The sequence below is a fragment of the Channa argus genome, chromosome 10 (genome assembly GCF_033026475.1).
Source record: "Channa argus isolate prfri chromosome 10, Channa argus male v1.0, whole genome shotgun sequence".
In the NCBI taxonomy this organism is placed as follows: Eukaryota; Metazoa; Chordata; class Actinopteri; order Anabantiformes; family Channidae; genus Channa; species Channa argus.
The window spans coordinates 12,993,009-13,014,011 of NC_090206.1; the positions used below are offsets into that span (position 1 = coordinate 12,993,009).

General features: G+C 38.3%; 3 protein-coding genes across 6 annotated transcripts; 1 reads left to right on the forward strand and 2 right to left on the reverse strand.

Annotated features, from left to right (window-relative positions):
- Positions 1-202: 202 nt before the first annotated feature.
- On the reverse strand, positions 203-5,019 carry slc25a51b (solute carrier family 25 member 51b). The gene is made up of 2 exons (XM_067519439.1): positions 4,797-5,019; positions 203-2,215 (listed from the first exon to the last, which is right to left on the reverse strand). The coding sequence occupies exon 2, from the start codon at positions 2,151-2,153 to the stop codon at positions 1,221-1,223; it is 933 nt and encodes a 310-aa protein (XP_067375540.1). The 5' UTR covers positions 2,154-2,215; positions 4,797-5,019; the 3' UTR covers positions 203-1,220.
- A 199-nt stretch (positions 5,020-5,218) lies between these two features.
- ints10 (integrator complex subunit 10) lies at positions 5,219-17,204 on the forward strand. Of its 3 annotated transcripts, XM_067519433.1 has the most exons (18): positions 5,225-5,736; positions 5,883-5,950; positions 6,164-6,267; positions 9,035-9,174; positions 9,278-9,359; positions 9,441-9,581; positions 9,713-9,887; positions 10,467-10,636; positions 10,747-10,886; positions 11,072-11,225; positions 11,971-12,053; positions 12,198-12,353; positions 14,783-14,891; positions 14,996-15,075; positions 15,244-15,406; positions 15,547-15,640; positions 15,915-15,983; positions 16,539-17,204. In XM_067519433.1, exons 1-18 carry the CDS (start codon positions 5,608-5,610, stop codon positions 16,693-16,695), a joined length of 2,214 nt encoding a protein of 737 aa, XP_067375534.1. In that variant the 5' UTR covers positions 5,225-5,607; the 3' UTR covers positions 16,696-17,204. The 3 variants fall into 3 exon arrangements, with proteins under 3 accessions (XP_067375536.1, XP_067375534.1, XP_067375535.1); XM_067519435.1 differs by lacking the exon at positions 12,198-12,353 and having other exon boundaries at positions 5,219-5,736; XM_067519434.1 differs by lacking the exon at positions 15,915-15,983 and having other exon boundaries at positions 5,226-5,736.
- Positions 16,880-20,992, reverse strand: tlr1 (toll-like receptor 1). 2 transcript variants are annotated; one of them, XM_067519432.1, is made up of 3 exons: positions 20,595-20,992; positions 20,458-20,518; positions 16,880-19,755 (listed from the first exon to the last, which is right to left on the reverse strand). In XM_067519432.1, the coding sequence occupies exon 3, from the start codon at positions 19,746-19,748 to the stop codon at positions 17,337-17,339; it is 2,412 nt and encodes an 803-aa protein (XP_067375533.1). In that variant the 5' UTR covers positions 19,749-19,755; positions 20,458-20,518; positions 20,595-20,992; the 3' UTR covers positions 16,880-17,336. The 2 variants fall into 2 exon arrangements, with proteins under 2 accessions (XP_067375533.1, XP_067375532.1); XM_067519431.1 differs by lacking the exon at positions 20,458-20,518.
- Positions 20,993-21,003: the final 11 nt, after the last annotated feature.

The window sequence follows — 21,003 nt, forward strand, 5'->3', positions numbered from 1 at the left end:
GGTAGCCTGAGCTCCTTGTGCCACTGAACGTTACCCTTTGCCCCTGTTTTCTCTCAGCACTATTACTACTCAGTCTATCTCTGAGGGTCCAGCAGCATGCCTTTCCTCACTGGGCTGTTGTTACACCGAGGGCTGCTAGATGGTGACTGGAAGCTTAAATCTGAGCCAATTAAGTCAACAGATATTAGAGACAGAGAGGAGCACAGGCATGAGGAGACATTTTAAGAGTGTGCAAAGGGAGAAAGATACATGTACAAAATAAGTGACATTAAGTTTATAAAAAATACAAAGCCCAAATACTGAAAAGAATGCAATAATGCATAGTCAAAATAATATTATCGTTATTATTAAAGCCTGTTTCTAAAGCTGCAAAATAAACAGCAATGAAGCCTTAGACGTAAGGCAGGCATTTACTGTGGGATTACTTGTTACTTCTTCCGCTTCCCTTAAATCAAATTTTAAAAGACAAGGTCCAGGTCTGACAGGTAACACTAATTATAAATGGGCAATGCCAGTAGCACGACAAAACATTGCCGCACTTAATCATGTCTGAAAAGAGAAACCTTAAAACAACCTAACTATCTGCTAGACAGTATTTCCAAGAACATTTAAAATCACACACTAAATTTATTTTCAAAATTTTCCCTTTACTTCTGATGTCATCACCATGTACACTGAATTGATTGAGACTGAACAAAAACAAAAATTAAAGGACCATATAACACTCTTTTTGACAATAATTCTTAGGGGATGTCAATGGTCAAGTTGTTTGATTTAAGTGAAAGATATTTCCTTCACAGAAAAAGTGAACCTGGTCAGACAGACAGACTGTCTACAAAACACCACAGCACTTACAAAAAACAACAACTTTTCTTCAGTCAAAGAAAAAAAAAACCCCACTGGAGTTCATTTGGCTCCACAAAATGTATACACAAAGCAAACAAGGGCATATGAATTGGACCCTGGTACAAGTGTTGTATAGGCTTAAGTATGTGTAATGTTTTTAATACTTTGACAATAGTAAACAGTCACAATGGCAGGTGTTTTTTTTCACAGACTGTTGGACCCTTTCAGAAGTGCGGTGTCTCTGCTATCCATAAGTCATAGAAACACTCAGCGGAAGCAATTAAGATTTCTCTTATCTGAACAAACCGCCTCTTATCGCTCTATACAGGTGTTTTCCTTTAAATGCTTCTCTTTTATTTCAACTTCACTACTTCTCATATGAGCTTCAGTAGTAGCTCATAAGTGGCATTGATGATCCCCCAGGAAAGGAGTGACCGGTGGTAGTTGAGGTGGGCCCCTCTGAAGAGCATAGCTAAACTGCCACCTCTCTCTTTCCACACTGTTAGCAACACCTCCCTGCAAGGCTGAAAGGCTCCACCAACCTGAGACTGAGCCCTGGACTTTACCACATTTAACGGATAGAACATAATGCCAAGGGCAGCCCCCAGCACCCCTCCACACACAAAATCATTAACCAAGTGACCTGCCCGGCTAGTGGCTTCTGGAAGCTGCTCCTTAATGGGTCCTCTGAGTCCAAAAAAGAGCACATTGCTAGGGCTATTACGAAGAAGTATGGGTATGAGGCCACGGTAGCACTCTCTGAAACCATACTCAGTCAAAAGTGTCCGGAAGGTATGGGCTGTGTTGTTGAAGCGCCCATGGTGCCGATGGTCTTGAAGTAGAGTCTGTACTCGCTCAAACGGTGTCAAGATGGCCTCTGCAGTTCCTGCCAATGCTGCAGCAAAACTGCGTGTGACCAGCTCTGGCACACCAGTGTTATTGGCCCTTTCTAGTAAGACTCTAGAGAAGTCTTCATACAGACCAAACATGATGGCCACTGTAGTGGTCTTTTGGAGCAGTGGGGGCAGAAGGCCCCGATAAAGATTCCTCAGGCCATCCCTCTGGAGCTGCCGCACCGCCTCAGTGGCCAACACACCATGCAGCTGCTGTCGGAACAACACCTTCTGAATGGGGAAGGTAACAACGATATTGGTAAATGCCGCAATGGAGCCACAGACATAGTACTTCCCTTGAGGGCTCAGCCTGGCAGTCAGCGCTCCTGCAGGCAGAAGGGAGTGGCCTCCTTTAGTCAGAGTCTGAGGCTGAGGTGTCCGGGCTGATTCAGAGTCCATTGTGCTAGCAGCCATTAGAGGCTCGGTGTAAGACAGCCTGATCCTCCAGCATCACGGTCTTCTGTAAACTACATAACCTGAATGAAACAGAACAAATAACAGATAATCCAAGTGACTAATAATCATAATCACCGTTTTCAATTAATTTTAAGGCATCTTTGCCTTCATTTGATAGTTTAACAGTACAGGTGTGTGTATATATAAATATACACGCTGGACTGGAATGCATTATAAGAATAGGCGGTTGTAATGTTTTGGTCATCCACCTTTTCCTTATAATGCACTCCAGTACGACTCCACTACCCACTTTGACCTCAATAATAGACACTGATAAAGTTATTGTGCAACTAAATGGAATGATAAGTTTAGCTTAGTCATAGGGGAGGAGTGTACAAATACGGACACAACACGTCTTCTTTCTTCTTGATATACGTTACAAAGGACCAGGTGTCTAAGATTAACATAAAGTTTGTTAGTATGTACATTTTATAAGCATAAAAAAACTGGTGGCACATTCTGATAGGTTATGTTCAGATAAAAGCAAAGAATAAAATTGGGATGTAAATGAATTTAGAACATAAAAGGGACTTTTCTAGGATCTGTCTAAATATATAGCTATAATATATAGCTACGAGGAGATGATATTGTCATAGCTGTAGGGTCATTAGAGGTCAGTCCGTGAACCAAAATATCACACCACAAATGACACTGTTCCATGTTAATATGAGAAACTGAGCTCCCACATGTTTTAATACTGTACTTATGTACAATTACAAGGTCCTTGCATTTTCCTTGTGTATTTTGATTTTATACTACTTTTATCTTTGACTCCACTACACTTCATAAGAAAATATTGTACATTTTACTCCACTAATTTTACCCGATATATATATATATATATATATATATATATATATATATATATATATATATATATATATATATATATTTATTAACTAATGGGTATGCATATAACAATTTTAAAAACATTTACATTTCCCCCTAACACAAAAAAAAGGCATTTCCAAAAAGAAAACTCACTGTGAATGCTTCAGCAAAGCTGAAAAAAGCAGAACAGTTTTTGCTGAAATAGCTATAAGTTTTTCTTTTGCTGAAATAGTTAAAACGAAATGTTCCTTCCTTATATAGTGGTTAGGCAAAGCCAGTTATCCTTAAAAACTTCAAAGACAATTATATGTTGTCATTGATGATGTCATTGATATTTAAAAGTATTAACGTATAAAAGATATTAAAAAGCTGTATATAAGCAAGTGTCCTTTATAAGCTGAATGAAGTTTGAACAGTGTTTCTAGCTGAAAGTATGCCAAAGTAGTTAGGCATCAAATAATTTATGGAAGTCATAATAAAATTAGGATATCATTACTGTAAATGCTCCAGCATTCTATTACCTAAAAGTACATTATATTTTGTTTCACACTTGCCAACCTGTTTTCAAGTTCAATTATGATTGCAAAACTTGTACGGTACTGACAGTACTTTTTACTACAGTTTTATTTTATGGTATAGCTATTTTTATTACTTCCATGACCAAGAGTGACTTAAGTTATCTTCTCATTTTAGCTGAAAATCACATTATGATATTTATAGAAAGAAAGCAGAGATCCTAGTGTTAACAATTTTGCTCAGGTGCATTACCTTTAGCTTTAGCAACAGTTCAGTTTAATGGTTTCTCTGTGAAGAAAAAAAATCTGTGTTTTGCTATTTACATTAGATTGAGAATGAAGTCTATTTTATTCTCTACTGTCCATTAAATTATTTTAAGAGATTGTCTTTTCTGTAAAATGTGCAAAATTTATGAAAGGTTTGTTAGGTTTAGTGACTATAAGAAATTGAATTGTGTTCTAGAAAGTTTATCTGCAAAGCTACAGTGTTTTTTGTTTCCAATATAATAATGTTGTGCTCATGTTTACGTTTATATGTAAATAAAACAGATGCAACTATCATTTCTGCAGTCTTGTTAGTTCATGTGGGTAGGGCACTTATGAATGCTTTGCACCAATAAAATAAAATTGAATTTAAACTAAAGAGAAATCAGACGATTCCAATAGAAGGCAGCAAGGCTGTAGGAATAATTTTTTTCTTATCTAACGCAGATTCTTTGACGTACACGCCCTTTAAGCGCTACTTTACTAGCTTAGTTCGTCGCGTCATGCCTGTTTTCCTTTGATTGCTGTCAATCCGTTGATTGATACAGACATAAAGCCTAATCTCAGTTCACGGTGCCATCACAAGGACACGAAGCTATAGGGTTACTGTATAAATACCTTATAACACACCCACGGACAAGCATGTTGCTTAGCTCAAAAGCTAAACTAGCAATTGCTATGATGGTTAGCCAACTCAACACTGGCAGTTACTGTGTCTTCTAATAATATTGGTTAATGCTTAATATTTATCTTTAACTTAAAAGAAGGTCGGACACAGGATCAGACATAATGACTGCGTGTTACAGAAAAACACTTGGCTGCTAGCATGCTAAGTAGTTAGCATAAACAGTCAAAACGTACAAGCGCTAATAGTGCTAAAAGCGCATAGTTTGGGGGACTCCATTGACCACAATTTAACATCAAGAAAGATAAGAACGTCCTAATGTTTAGGCCACATTTACGATGGGACTGCAATATAGTCTTTACCAACCTTTGTTCTGTCCTCGGATAGGTAAAGAGCAGTTCTTGCAGAGTATATATGCCACTTCTGTAGGTCGCTTCTGCAGCGGTAGCAGCAGGTGACCCCACGACGCATCTTTGGCGCATGCGCACCACCGTAGATCTAACAAAATGGAAAGGGCTACGTCTGGCTTTACAGTGCTTTTTACAGATTTGCAGATTTGGTTAACTCAATTGCACGTTGTGAAATGATGGATAATTTAGGTTGGCAAATAACCTTTAACGTTCTATACATACAAACATATGCTAAATAAAAAGTATAGATGAACAATATTCGTTTTGTTTTGATTCGAATTTCCCACAATGCAGTGCTGCAAAGTTGGTCGTAAAGCAGGACGTAGCTTCCATTTTACGACTACGGTGTGATCTCGGATTTACGTTAGTTGTGTCGTTAAACAGAGTTTTACCCTCAGCGTAAAAAAAGCGTTAAAAAAAAATATTCGTTTTCGCGACATGTGTTGTTGATATGTGTAAATAAGATAAGTGAAAAATAAAGCACATTTTGCTGAACTATTCTAGCACCTATGTCTGTAGTAAGAAAGTCACATAGCCACCGATGAATAGTTAGCTTTATATGTTCCTAGCATGTCTGTGAGTTTTAGCTTGTTATATTTTGCACTAAACAGCTCTTTATCTTAACGTTAGCGTTGGCTACTGCTTGGACCTAAACGTATCCACGAAGAAGTACGTATGGGTTACCGTATTTATTAAATTAAAGTCCTAGTTGCGCGTGGTTTGAGATTGTCGCCTCTGGTAGCAAATGCTTGGTTAATGTAAGCAAAATGTCAGCGCAAAAAGACTGCGAGTTTTTGGTTAAACGAGCCCGGGAGCTTGTTTCTGATGATCCCTATGCGGCCAAAGCTTGGCTCATCACTGCCAGAACCCTTTATCCTGCAGACTTCAACATACAGGTAACATAGAACGTCAATTATATTACAAGTTAATAACGGGGGTTTCCTGTTTCCTGTAGTTAACCATGTCAAGCATCAATTCATGTTTGGAATTCGACTATTGTTCTGACAAACATTGATAAAATATGTTTTGCATGTTTTGACAGTATGAAATGTACATCATTGAACGCAATGCAGAAAGGACATCTTCTGCAGGCAGACTACTCTATGACATGTAAGTTAAAGCATACTATATCTCCAAATGCGGCAACGGTTAGGCTTTGCTTTTACAGAAGAAATAATCTAACCAATTAATATAATAATCTTTTGCTTAATTGAATATAAAAATAATTGGTGTTATTCGTCCTAATCTATACAGTACTTGAGTTAATATTAGGTACTGTGTGCTGAGCCTGTGCTAACAATTTTCGATTTGTCCATTTCTTAGTTTTACAAACTTTTCTGAGCAGCCCATTGTTTGGCGGGAGATCAGTGTCATCACGGCAGCCCTGCGCAGTGACTCTCAAGAAAAGCACGCACAGTTTCTACGAGGTAAGAGGTGTTTTACAGACTTATTAATATACACACTGGCAAAAAAAGTTTAGAAACAAGTACACACTTATGTATTTTTATTATCTTTGTTTAATTCATTCAAATTGTTGTAAATAGATTAAGAAACAAACACAAACAATGAACAATTCATTTTTAAGCAGATTTGTGCATAGAATAATGGTCAAAACAAAATTGCATGGTAAATATTACTTTTAATGTATGAAAAAACTGCTCTCTGCACCAGTCGATATTTGCAAATATTCAGGTGTAATTTCCTTCCAGGCCTTTTGTAATATTTTCCAAACGTCTGCTGTGGTGGTTGGACATTGTTCCTAAAGTCGAGTTTGATGGGTTTCAGATCTGATGACTGAGCTGGTCACAGTATTCCACTAGCTATTTTCTTCTCCAGATATTTATTACACAACTGGGAAAAAATGCTTCCGGTCACTATCATGCTGCAAATGTAGGTATACTAAATTAGTTGATTTCCAGAGAAAATGTCATGCCCTATTATTGTGTAGCATTATGTATTATATATGTATATAATGCTGATTGAGGATGCCTTATGCACAAGGCAGATCTCTCACTCTTCCATTGTCAAATTATCCCCAAATTATCACGTTTCCACCTCGATGCTTCACTGAAGATGTTTGGCAGACATCTGTTATCTTTTTTTTAAGATGAATGTTAGTTTGTCATCATTGAGCCCATAAACATATTGCACATTCATTTTACAATAAAATTCTCTCTCTGCATTTAACCCATCCCCCTTGGGGGAGCAGTGACTGCCCAGGGAGCTGAGTGTCTCACTCAGGGACACACCTGGTGGGTAGGCTGGGATCCTGCAGATTTCTGCATCCCATCTTGCTGCTCTACCCTGCTGCTCTACCCATTGAGCTACCAGGCTGCTCTGTGTCTGACATGTGTTATTTACTTAGATCTAAACACCTGCAACATTGACTGATCACTTCCCAATGATTTTGTTTCATCATCTAAACTCTACTCTTTGTGTATCTTGGCCCACTACCACCTTTCATTAAGATTTGCCAACCTTAGTAGGGTTTTTTTTCTTAGAAACTCTGCCCATAAGGACAGTTGACCTGAGTCTGCTACACATCATGTCTTGGCATACTGGGTTCTTTCTTGTTTTAATTAAGAATTTTTATTTCAAATCACTCATCTACCCACCTTCACCTCCGCCATCTACCTCTCTCACTGCTGAGGACTTTGCCGACTTCTTTACCAACAAGATGGCAGCCATCAGCTCACCAGCTCACCAGATGATGACATCCATCTAACTTCTTCCAACACTGCATTGCTCTCATCATTTTGCAATTCTGACTGAGGATGACGTATCCACCCTTCTCCTCTCTAACCATCCGACCACCTGCTCTCTGGATCCAATCCCTTCCACTCTTCTTCAGGCAGCTGCTCCTGCTCTAATGCCAGCTATTACACAAGTCATCAACACATCTCTCAAAACAGGGACTTTTCCAACCTCTTTCAAGCAGGCCCATATTTCCCCACTGTTCAAGAAGCCTTCTCTTGATCCCTCTGTAGTGGAGAACTACCGACCTGTCTCCCTCCTTCCTTTTCTGGCCAAGACAATGGAATGAGCAGTCTTCAACCAACTCTCAGACTTTCTTTCCAAGAACAACTTTCTTGATGTCAACCAGTCTGGCTTCAAGAGGGGTCACTCCACAGATGCGGCACTCCTGACTGTTGTGGAATATCTTCGAGCTGCAAAAGCCACAGGACAGGACGACTCCGGACAACTCCACTGTCTCATCACGCATCTCTGCCTGTCTCTCAGACATCTCAGCCTGGATGAGTGAGAGACATCTTCAACTCAACCTCTCCAAGACCGAAGTCCTTGTTTTGTTAACCAGACCTTAGACACAACACAACATCAGCATCAACATTGGATCTACAGTGATTGTCCCCACTAAATCGGCCAAATATCTGGGAGTGGTCATCGACGACCAACTGAGGTTTAAGGGCCACATCTCCTCAGTCTCTAGGGCGTGCAGATTCGCAGTCTCTTTTTGCTGCCTTGTACCTCACTTGTAAGTCGCTTTGGATAAAAGCGTCTGCTAAATGACTAAATGTAAATGTAAATGTATTCAGGAGCAGTGAGTGCTCTGCTTTTAAAGGAGGACACTCCAAAGTACTTGTCTTCTTGGTCAGATGTGTGCTTGAACCTTCCTCTGTGTTTTTCTGTCCTGATTGAAGCCAGTTGCTGCATATCTCTGAAGATTATAGTGTACATGTTAAATCTCATAGAGAATAACCTTCCTTTCTCAAGAGTTCTAATTTACACTAAGAATGCCAGGTCACTCCTCTTATAGAGGAAAAGCCAAATATGAATTTATATTATTGGTCTACTGGACATGAACTTTTTTAAGATGGATTAATCCCTGGGATGGACATACATCCACACTTGAATTTTTAGAAAAACAGATAATTGCAAAGCCTTCACGCTTAACATCGATTTTTTTTTTTTAGCAAATAGTAGTTGTTTTGTAAAAGGTAACCTTCAAAATTTTAAATGGTTTACATTTTGAATAAAGTGTTGCAGATGAATGATAAATGTGTTTTTTTCATTAGTTTAAATTTAAATGTAAACATACAATAATGTTTTGGTTGTCAGACGTGTTCTTGCTAGTGTACAGGACATGTATACATGGTCTGTATATAAATGGTATCATGACATCGATGGAAATTTGAAGACATTTTGATCTTTTATGTGTGTGATTGTCTCTCCCAGGGCTTTTTGAAACATTGCCGAGTCATGTGCAGTGTGACATGCTGTTGAAAGTCACAGAGCAGTGTTTCAATACTTTAGAGAAGGCAGAGATGCTGTTGCTTCTTCTAAAGCGCTTTCCAGAGTCTGTGGTTCAACATGGGGTATTTCAACCTTACTCTTTGTATTTTGCTTTAAAATAAATAGCATTTAAACAGTAGATGGTAACTATTGGCTGTTATAATTATGGTATTTTCTTTTTTATAGGTCAATCTAGGAGAGACATTGTTGGAAGCAGAGGCATCAGAGAATGTGGAGACCCCTGTCAACTGCTTCAGAAAACTTTTTGGTCAGTGAAACATTTTTGTTTAATTCTGTTTGCTTGCATAGGAAACAAAACTCACTATATTCAAAATTTTCACTTTTACAGTGTGTGATGTCCTTCCTTTGGTCATGAACAACATGGACATGCGCCTCCCTGCCAACCTGATGCAGAAGTACATGCTGAAAGCGGCTGAATTCTTCATTGGTTATGTTAGCCGGGGACACTCACCTGTTGTACAGATACAAGGTAAATCTTCATTTAGGCGAAGTTATTTCCCGTTGTCACGTTGGTATGTCACCTGTGTGATCACATTTCATTTCTGAATTTCCTGTTCTACACTGAAATTTTGTACTGTTGTCTTATTTTTTCTATCTCAGCTTCTCAAGACACTGGTTCTCTAAAATCTCCCAGTGTGTCCCGTGGCTCCCAGCGTTATGTGATTGATGGCCTGTCGGAGAAGTCTTCAGTTGTAGCAGAACCTTGGGAGAGGCTGTTAGATATTCTCACTGTAGTTGGAGCTCGCTGCGAGTGGCAGGGGGACAAGGGTCAAAGGTAGTCTATTAATCTGCCTTTCAGTCAGCTTCTAATGTTTTTAAAGCTTGTTCTGAATTCAACTGACTCATGCAATACTTTTTAGTTTTTTATTATTTATTAGATAGACCTATTTATCTATTAGGTCCAATAATTCTAATATACATATATTCTAATTCTAATATATTTTTGACAGTGATAATGTTCAGTTCTGGGAGGTGTTCAACATTTTGGAATCTATAGTTGTGTGCTCTTGAATTACACTGTGTAAATAGTCTGCTATCAACAAAGAGAGAAACCACAGAAAAGATTGTAATTTTAATTTTTGCAAGACAATATATTGTTTCAGTATAATGGATGCAAACCAAAAAATACATAGTAGTGTAGGAGAACTAGAAAAGCTGCAAGTATATACATGTATATATTAAATAATACTGTATAACACAACATAGTGTCAAAAACAGAATCTTAATATTAAACATTACAAATTAATTATAATACAATAAATAAGTAGCTTAACTAGTTCACTGAAATGTATTATTTGTGTAATAGTTACTTTTAACATTTTAAAAGTTTGTATGTGTGTGTGGGGGTGACTAGGAGTTATGTGGACATGCTGCAGAGAGTGAAGGAGTTGTGTCGCTACCTGCCTGGTCTGGAAGGAGACACAAGATCCCGCTGCTGCAGTCAAGTTGTCATCTGTGCTACGCTCGTTCTCTTCCGCAGTGCCTTTTACTATGTCTCAGCTATACAGCCTGCACTGTTCCAGGGTCAGCTTCTAAAGTTGCAAGCACACATAAGTCTCAGTTTATTTCCTGAGCTAATTTTTTAGGATCTACATTGCTGTTTTGTTAGAACGATCGTGTTCATTTTATTGCAGGTATGACTGGTTTGAGTTCAGGGCCTTGGATCCTTGTGGAGGATTTGAGCATGGTTTACAGTGATGTGAAGACGGAGAGAGGAGCAGAGAAACACTCACATAAGAAACGCAAACTGGCTGATGGAAGAGAGAAGACTATGGTGAGGAGAGATCACTGATCACTTAAATGTTTCGGTATTTTTCATGTAATAGGCATAAACAATTGACAGACTTTGATTTTACTTTAACACGCTTCTTGTTCTGTAATAGCTTGTAGTAGACTATTATAGCATGCTTCCATTGCGTTTGCTATTTGATTACTTTACATCCACTACTATCATTGTAGAGCTCTGATGATGAGGAATGTTTGGGGAAAGGCCGTGGTCGGCATATTTTAGTGAACAAGACTGAGATGCCCAGCTGGTCAGAGACTCTGGAGAGTTTTCGTACAGCGAGGGAAAGCTGGGATCTCCTCCACTCCCATGACAGCCTGGAAACGGGTAAGCCTTCTGATGTTCGTTAGTGATTAGTAGGGAACTTTTACAATTTTTTTATAAACGAGCACTGGTAGATTTTTGATTGTACATGTGGACTCTTTTTCAATAACTTGTTACCAGATGTTTGACATAACAAGATGAAAAATCCCTAACTAAAAAATAAGATCAAATGCCAAATAAATACAACCTGCTAAACAGAAGCGTTTAATTGAAACTTATCTGATAAAAGCAACATTGAAAAGAGTGATTTCTGTGATTAAGATGATGCACTATGCAATCCACATCTGCCACTGACAGATCGGACTGTATGTATGACTGTATGATATTTTTATTTATTTATTCTGGCACTTGAGCAACTAGTATGTGTAGCTTTTTGGGTGCATGTGTAATTTTGGTGCTTGGATTTGTTTTCAGATACAGCTGGAGCTTGTCTGTGCATATAGTTCGGGCATTCTCATCTTACAACATCCTCTCATAGCAATTTTCCAATGAATGTCATATAAATTATTAAAGGAACATGTGAAACTATAAACAAAAATGAGAATTGTTGTGTTCTGGGAAATTACAAAGTTCATTATTATATTGCATAAAGTGCAATATAAAATTCCCAGTGAATGCTCCTAGTGTTACTGAGCAAAAAACCAGCGGCTCCGCTACACCTTACTGACCACCTTGGGAGAATTTAGGCAGAAGTGAGTTTAAGATATCGAAATTAAAATATTTACATTTCAACGTTGCATTTTGACAGAATTCAAGAAGATCTGTGCCCAATGGAAGACAGACAGCTGGCTGTGGTTCAGAATATTCCTCACTGACATGATCATATACCAGGCAAGGAGGAGTTATAACTTTTTTCTGTTTGGCAAGACAAGTGCTGATTAAAAACACAACAACAATCATTCATATAATTGGCAGATATATATGAATTCAAATTTATTTCTTTACATGTGCCTGTGCACACGCACATGACTCTAGGGACAGTACCGTAAGGCCCTCTCCAGCCTGCACCAGATGGCTGCAGTGCAGCAACCTCAGCCTGAGCAGCAGAGCCCCTCAGGTCAGACCAGTCTGGAGCACAACAGGGCACTTATACAGCAAGCCTCCTGCCACTATGCACTGGGAGAATACAGGGTAAACACACACACACACACACACAAGCACCTAAAATGAGCCTACAAACAAAACAAGCATGGTGAAAGCCTGAACCAAAAGACAAGATGTCAATCCAAACTGTTGGCGAGGAGAGTTTCAGTGAATGTTATAATATGAACTGCAGATCCTGCTGTGAAAGAAATACTTCATTTAAATTATATATTTTTGCCTTCATTATTGGTTTATTAATTTAAGTATTTTGTATATGTCCAGCCCTATTATTTTTGATCATCCATTGTTTTTACTTAAGGCGCTAAAGTCTGTGTGTTGTTGTTGTACGTGTCTGGAAAAAATGCATATGGCCCACTGCTACTTTACAGAAAACTAGTGCTCTGTTGGGCATTCCCCCAAAATAAAACTATAACACTAATTGCTATTAAAGCGGAAGACAATCTTGGAGATACACTTCATGTGTTCATTACAATATATTACTGTCTTTGTTTAATGAACATGTCCATTGAAGTGCTGTTTCAATACCTTTGACCCTTCTGTCTTTATTACTTATTTAATAGGTATAGTTCATATATTTAATATATTTAGATTATGTATAAATCTACCAGCTGCACAAATATAATAAATTTGCATTGAGTGATTTGACAAAGGTTCATGTCCAAAGAGACTTACAAGTGAGGTTCAAAGCAAGCAATTAATTTAAGTCAAGGAGAAGACAATAAAGCAAAGTGCCATGAGTAGAAATGTCAGTTTCATCTGACATAATTTTTTCTTTACGATTTTAGGTGCACAGGATGTTGCGGAGGAGTTAGGACTTCAATAGCTTTTTGAATATTGGGAGAGAACCCACTGAACATGCAGAATTTGGTAGTTTGTTCCAATATTCTGGAACCACCGAGCTAAAGAGCATTGTTAGGGTCGTTTGCTGTGTGGTGTAGGGACCACCATATACCGTTTGTTGTCTGAAGGTGTTTTTAGACTAGAACAATTACATCTGTACAACATGGTCAATACAGAAAAGTAAAAAACCACTAGACAAATCAAACAATCTGATTGGATAAAAATGTCTACAAAATATAGACAAATCTGTCTATCAACATAATATTTAATGCATATTCACCTAATAATAATATTCCTTAATCATCATAAGTAATGAGATTGGTCAAGGAGTGTATAAAAGAAATTTAGAATCAAATCATCAAAATTATATACAGTAATCACAAAAGTTTGCATTATGAAGTCCATCCATTTATCTGTACAAGCCTCTCCTGTACAGGGTCGCAGGGGGCTGGAGCTGTCATTGGGCCAGACTCAGGGTAAATCCTAGACAAATGGCCAGGACAAACATTCACACTTACATGCAATTTAGAGTCAGTTATTTATTTTTGTAGCTTTTTAGTGGTAGGAGGCTTTACTTTAAAATATTCTGAAATTTCTCCTGATTCAGTTCTTATCTATTCAATTCAATTCAATTCAACTTTATTTACAAAGCGCCAATTCACAACAAAGTCATCTCAGGGCACTTTACAGAATAAAGTCAAGATTATAAAGATATATAAAGAGAACCCAACAATTCCCCCTGGAGCAAGCCATAGGCAACAGTGGAGAGGAAAAACTCCCTTTAACGGAAGAAACCTCCAGCAGAACCAGGCTCAGGGTGGACGGCCATCTGCTTCGACCGGTTGGGGTGAGTGGAAAGGGGAGAGAGAAAAGAACAGAGCAACAAAAGCAACAACAAAACATCGGGCAGATTGGTAGGATCAGTAGCTTCACGCTGGAAGACACACAGCTTCAAAGCCGGGGGACACCTGCAGAAAGGGACAGAGAGAGGGGGACAGAGGAGGACAAAGACAACTACGGGAGAGAACACACAGAGTTAATGACAAACAGTGGTGACAATTGCTGGATGAGAGGAGAGGAGAGATGGTCAAGAGGAGGAAAGGAGCTCAGTGCATTGGGGGGTGGGTCCCCCAGCAGTCTAAGCCTATGGCAGCATAACTATAACTAACTATATGCTTTATTAAAAAGGAAGGTTTTAAGCCTAGACTTAAAAGTAGAGAGGGTGTATCTCCAACTTTATGCAAAGCTCCAGTGCCTGATGCAGCCCTACACTGCCAAAACATGGATGACCTCCACCATGTTTGACTGGGGGAATGGTGATTGTAGGCTTTCTCTGACTATGAAGGTTTACCAATTTCATTATGATATCTTGTAAAAGCTGTTTTGCTGATCCCATAGTTGCTCTCTTGAAACTGCTTGAGACTGCGACTGGAGGTCTACCCACCTAAATATGAAGTGCAAGCCCAATGTAACACAACTGAATGCCACTTTTCTGGCATTTCCTCATAATTTTCAATATTTTACTTTTTTAATTCAGTCCTTTTGCCTTTTCAATGTAAGGGGATGCAATGTTTTTCACTTAGAAAAACAGATTTTGTCCTGTATGTTTTCTTCAGATGGCCTGTGAAAAGCTGCTTGATGTTGTCAGTGGGCTAGTACCCCCAAACCAAGAACCAACAAAAACCCCAGAGGATCAGGTTAGAGTCAAAACCAAAATGAGAAAAGGTAAACATATCCTGCTTTTCTGAAACCACCTTCAAAGAGAGGTGCAATTTCATCTATAATTTCATCAAAACATCGTAAACTTCCTCTTCTTTTGCCATAACTAGGCAATGACCTGAGATTGCTTCCCTGCAACAGCAAATCTGTGTTACCCTTCTGTCTTCAACTGATGCTGGCCTGCTTTAAGGTGCTTGCTTATATAATCTTATTATATCTATATAAAATATAATCTTGGAGATGCAGTCTAGGATTTTTTTGTTATTAGATTGTGATAAGACATTCATTATATTCATATGGATTTGTTAAGACAATGTAGAAAAAATATTTTTTTTCTTTTCTCATTTTGTTCAATCAGCTTCGTGCCTTCACAGACAATCGTGATGACTTGTCTCTCGGTCATGTGGTGGTTCTCCTGCAGTATGACTGGCCGCAAGGCGAACAGCTGTTTTTAAAGGCAGTGGATAAAATCAGTCAGCAAGGCAGTTTCCAGTATGAAAATTTCTTCAACTATGTAACCAGTATCCTTTGTCACTCAAACAGCCACAGTAGAGCCTGGCAAAAATGTATTGCATACATTGTATACAGACTAATTAATTTGTAAATAGCTTGTGTTCTTTGTCTTGGATGGTAGTTTCCTTAAGCTCATAATTTTCCACAGACATTGACATGCTTGAGGAGTTTGCATACCTGCGAACTCCAGAAGGAGGAAGGATTCAGTTGGAGCTGCTTCCCAATCAGGGAATGCTGATCAAGTAAGCACCTCACATTCAGAAATGTTTCAGTTGGCATCATGACTCTGCACACTCCCTTTCTGTTGGTGTTATTAATTAATGATATAAGTAGACAAGGCCTCTGGGGAAATATTTACTTTGAATTAAGAATGCTATTTAAGGAGCGGGCATTATAAAGAGAAGGGGTTTACTGTTAAAAAGGTACAATCAGACCTCTCATTCATGCTGTAGTTAAATTAAGACACTTGAATGCACCCTCACTGACTGAGAGTTGTTGAATGTTGCTGTCCCTCAGGAACCCTAGTCCCTCCCTGGGGTTGGAGTTAAATACCCTTCTGCTACAAGGGGTGCAGACGATGGACAGGTACCCCAGGCCCCTGCTCCCTCAGTCCCCATTCCTTCCCCATACCGGTCACATTTCCTTCATTCCCAAATGTCAAGGCTTGTCATCCCCCCAGTTTTGATTTTAGCCTGTCATTTTACATCAAGATTTAGTCGTTATTTGATTTACTATTGGCGTTTATTAATTTGAGCCATTGCTCGTCTTTCTGTGGTCATCACTTGTTGTTGTTGTTGTTGTTGTTATTTGGGGATAAAGTTATACTTCTTGTAAATCAGCTTAGTTCTTTGCCTTTTCATAACACTTGATCACATTTCATTTGTGGACATGTTTTATGTGGTTGTGATGTATTGTAAAGAACATTTGTTGCCTAATCTTGACCAGCTGATTTATATGTGTAAGGAAAATGTAACATGCTGTTTCCATGACTTTGTCTTTAGTCCATAAGTCATATTATGTTTGTGACAAGTGAGCTTATAGTATATGTCTGAACATGTATATGTTTGTTTTTATGTTTTTATTTATTTTATTTTTACCATGAATATCTTGTGTTTATTTTTTTATTCTTTTATTTTTCAGACACCACACAGTGACTCGAGGAATTACAAAAGGAGTGAAAGAGGATTTCCGTCTAGCTATGGAAAGACAGGTGTCAAGGTGTGGGGAAAATTTGCTCAGCGTTCTTCACCGTTTCTGCATCAATGAGAAAATTATTATCATCCAATCTCTTCCTTGACATCTGGCGAGTGACTTTTGAACCTTTGCATAGTTTGTATTTCATGAAATGTTTGAAATGCAGATGGATGGACTTTTGCTGCCTCTCAACACAGGACACATAATTTCTAGCTCTGTCTTCATCATAATTAAACGAAAAACATAATAAGTCTTCTTGCCTTTAAAAATAATCGTCTTTTTAGAGGAATGGAAAAAATACTTGCTTTGTATATATACATTGTTTATGCAGGTTTGCGTGTGTGTGTGTGTGGGGGGGGGTGGTCATCTTTACTGTTTAACCATATTTGAATTGGTTTAATCATATTGTAATACTTTTTGATAGTCACAAAAAAACAAAGTCCATTTTAGATATTCGAAAATGTTTATTTGTTTTTGTTTCTACCATTTAAATACCACGTAAAAGATATTAAGAGACTTAGGTATATCTTGTAAGGCTATAAGTACAGAATTAGTACTGTCAGTCAATCTTCAGCTCATAGTACAAAATTAAATCTAAATTTGGTTGAAGAAGGTATGCTTTGATTTATTTATTGTTTTTATTTACTTTTTAAAAGAACACTAGAAAATGTTGCTGTCTTTCCAAAACACCTACATGTGTTTCCTCCTACTTTGTTCCCTCTAGCAATTGCTAACCAGTTTACTTCACTCTCCCTCCATAGTCACTTCTGGTTCTATGACTGGTGCATTTGGCAGGTCTGCCTGCAAGGCAGCTCTGAGGTTAGCCCAGAATAACCTGTGCTTTGCTCTGTCCTGTGGCCACTCCAAATAGGTGTGCCGTCCCATCATGGACTTGAGCTGATAGTACTTGGATGGGATCAGGTATTGAGGCAGAGGCTCAAGTAGCACCAGCACAACACTTTCTGAATCCATATAAAGGCGTTGGTGGCTGGCAAAGTACAGCTCATAATGGCACCATTCACTCTGGACAAAGTGTGCAGAAAGCACAAACAATGAGCGTCTGCTTTTCTCCACACAGTTTATGATGTTTTCAATAATTGTCTTTCCCGGAACAAAGTTCTTTTGATGTTGGCAGATTCTTAGTCCTCCTGCAGGGCCTTCAAGGTTGGGAAGCAGGGTGTTGTGCACCCAGTCTGCATCATGCTGACTGTAAGACACAAAAGCATGGAATTCAATACCCACCAGATCTTCTGGTCGAAGTCGGCGTATTCTGGCACGATGCTTGGCTCTGGTCCACTGCCAGATCATGCGTATGTACCAGGGAACTTCCAGATGATGGCACAGCATCACAACTGCAATAATTACTACAACTGTTGGGCACAAAATGGTTGCTGCTAGAAGGCCGTTATTACAGGAGACATCGGAGATCCAGATACTTTTTACAGTAGAATCTCTAAAAACCTCTGGATAGGCGCAGTAATAGTTCAATGGCCAGTTCAGCAATTCAGTTCCTGTATGACTTTCCTTCTTTTCAGAATTGATTCCGAAACGTATAAATCCCTTAAGAGAGCAGATGCATGTGAAGGGGTTGTGACTGACATCCAGGGTCTTCAATTTAGGGCAGCTTTGTAACTTGTTTACAGATGGGGCATGAATGGAATTTGACTTGAGCAGAAGCTCCTGCAGTATAGGGAAACTGTCACATACGGGTAGGTCTCGCAGCCTGTTGGCATTTAGATTCAGAGATAAAAGGTTTTCCAGTTTCAAGACATTTGATGGTACCACAGAAATTTGGTTGTTCTGGAGGTCCAGAGTCTCTATTCCTTTTGGTAGACATTTAAAAAGTGAGTCTCTCAGGCCATTAGAAGACAGATTCATATTGGTGATGTTTGGGGGCCAAGTGCACTCTACCACATCATCATAAATCAGGGAGTTGAGGCTGAGGTCCAGATGTTGCAGGGATGTCATGTATTGCATACGTTTGCTCAGCAACTGAAGACTTTTAAGATTGTTGCCAACCAGTATCAGTGTCCTCACATTACCCAAATTTTCACATTCAAAAGTTTTTTGACCCTCCACTGTAGAGAAGATTGAGTCAAATAAAGCACAATAAGAAAAGTCCAGCTGGAGGATTGGACTCTGTGACCGGGGGCATGTCATGTGTATGATTGAAGTTTCCGTAATTCCAAAACTCTCCACTGGCATGTTAATAAAATAATTGTATACAGCCTCCTGTGAAAATAAGAAGGACTTTACCACTACTCTCCTGGCTTTGAAGGACTTCATTTTAGATGTATGAGTCACATTTGTCTCTTCATAAGGTAAACTGTAGAGGCTTACATCAGACGCACTCAAATGGGTAATAGATGTAGAAAGAACTGTATTTATGTAGTTGGTTAAGTCCTTCCATTTGATTGATATGTTGGTCAGATAAAGATGGGAAGTGCAGATTTTTAATGTCTGCAACTGCTCACTTAGGGCCCTATAGCCGTCTTTTACATTCATTAACTCCACTTTATCAAACAATGATAGAGCATCAGCAGTAAGATAATAGTTTATTTGTTTACTAGTGAGGACTATCTGAAGCCTCTGAACCTGAACATCTATCAGGCTGCCAGCTTCATAACCCAGTTCATCTTCCAGGCAGAGGGTCAGTGTATGTAGTTTCACTTGGGCAATTTTCTTGAAATCACCAACACTGATGTTTTTTGCGCAGAGAGCTAATTGCTCCAGATTTACCAGGAAGCTGAACTCGCTCCCCAGTGTCATGGTGAGAAAATTGTTATAGGCCAGGTTTAGCACTAAAAGCTTCCCTATGTGTAGCAGATATTGCTGACTTGACAGGTTCTTCAGTACGTTGTGTGACAGGTCCAGATTCTTCAGCAATGGCGTGTTGAGGAATGTATCTGGATGGATCTCCTCTAAACTATTCCATGAAACATTCAGGAACCTCAGGAGAGTGGTGTTTTCAAAGTCTCCTTGGTGAAGATATTTTATGTTGTTGCATGAAAGGTCTAAAAACTCAACTTTCTGTGGTAGGTCTCTTGGGACAGAAGAGAGATTTCTATTTGAGCGATCTACGATGCTGTCAGGGGAAGAAGCACTCAGTCCTGCCAACATGGCTACTGCCCAGAGGGCAGCATTCACGGCCTTCATTGTTTGCCTGAATGAAAGTAAGAAAACAACTGTTAGGCCATTATTAATCTTACAGACAATTTGTTGTATGTTAGTTATTTATTCGTACTTGATCAAAAATGTTTAATATTTTAAAATTAACATTATGTCTGATCAGAGATAATTATTTTAAAATATTAAACATTTTTATCCATAATATCACTATTTGTATAATATGTGCCTGTATTTCTAACATTATGTCTGATCAGAGGTAATTATTATGGATAGCATTGTCTTTAAATTTTTGGTTTTCATAATTTTTAACATGCCATGCAAAAGCATTTTGAAATCAATATATGTATGAATTTGGGTGCAAAGGTTTGCATCCCCCTATTTAGAAATGTCAAATATAATCATTTTCAACATATTTATTGCACATCGATGTAGTACAAAAAATTCATAATCAGAAGTTAAAGTTAATGTTCAATTAATTTATCAAAGGAGATGACATTGAATTGGCATATAAGAAGATGCAGATTTAACCTTAAACTTAAAACAATAATGCACATTCAGCTAGCACAAATGTTCATCATCAGAAGAAACAAAAATGGTCACGAGTGTATTAAACAAATTTACAATAAATTATTACATTAATGCGAAAGTTTGCATAAATTAAAATTTACTTTAATTTCTGATGATGGAACAGCTGAATGTGCATTAAATAGTGTTGATGTCTAAAACAAATTCTTACCCTCTGTATTGGTCAAGATAGTATGTCGATTCCGCAAGACTATGCTGGTTAAAAAGTTTTGCTATAAAAATAAATCCAAACAGTAAATGTACCAAAAAAAACATTACATACTGTGGACATAGAAAAAATGTACTAACCTGTTTTGAGATCTGATGTTTTGCTTCTGCACTGTTGCACTCATATAGTTGATTTGTTGAGTTTTTAATTGTTGTAGTCCGTTACATCCGAATGCTTTTCGAGTTGACAGACTCAGTAAGTAGCTGTAGGTGTCTGCACTTAGTGTAAGTGCATAATACAGTCTCAGTTGCAAAATTTTAAAATGAAATCCAGACACAGGAAAATTAGTTAATAAAACTAGTTAGCTAGTCTATATAAAATAGACTATTTATAAATAGATGGGAAAAGCGGAAAAAAAAGGTTCCCCGACAAAGGTTTCGATCATAGGATAGACATCTGTGACATCTTTAGAGTCTCTTCGTCTCACTTCTTTCTCTACAAAAACCTCTGCTGATATTACAGTAAATAACTGCTGAGAGGAAACAGACA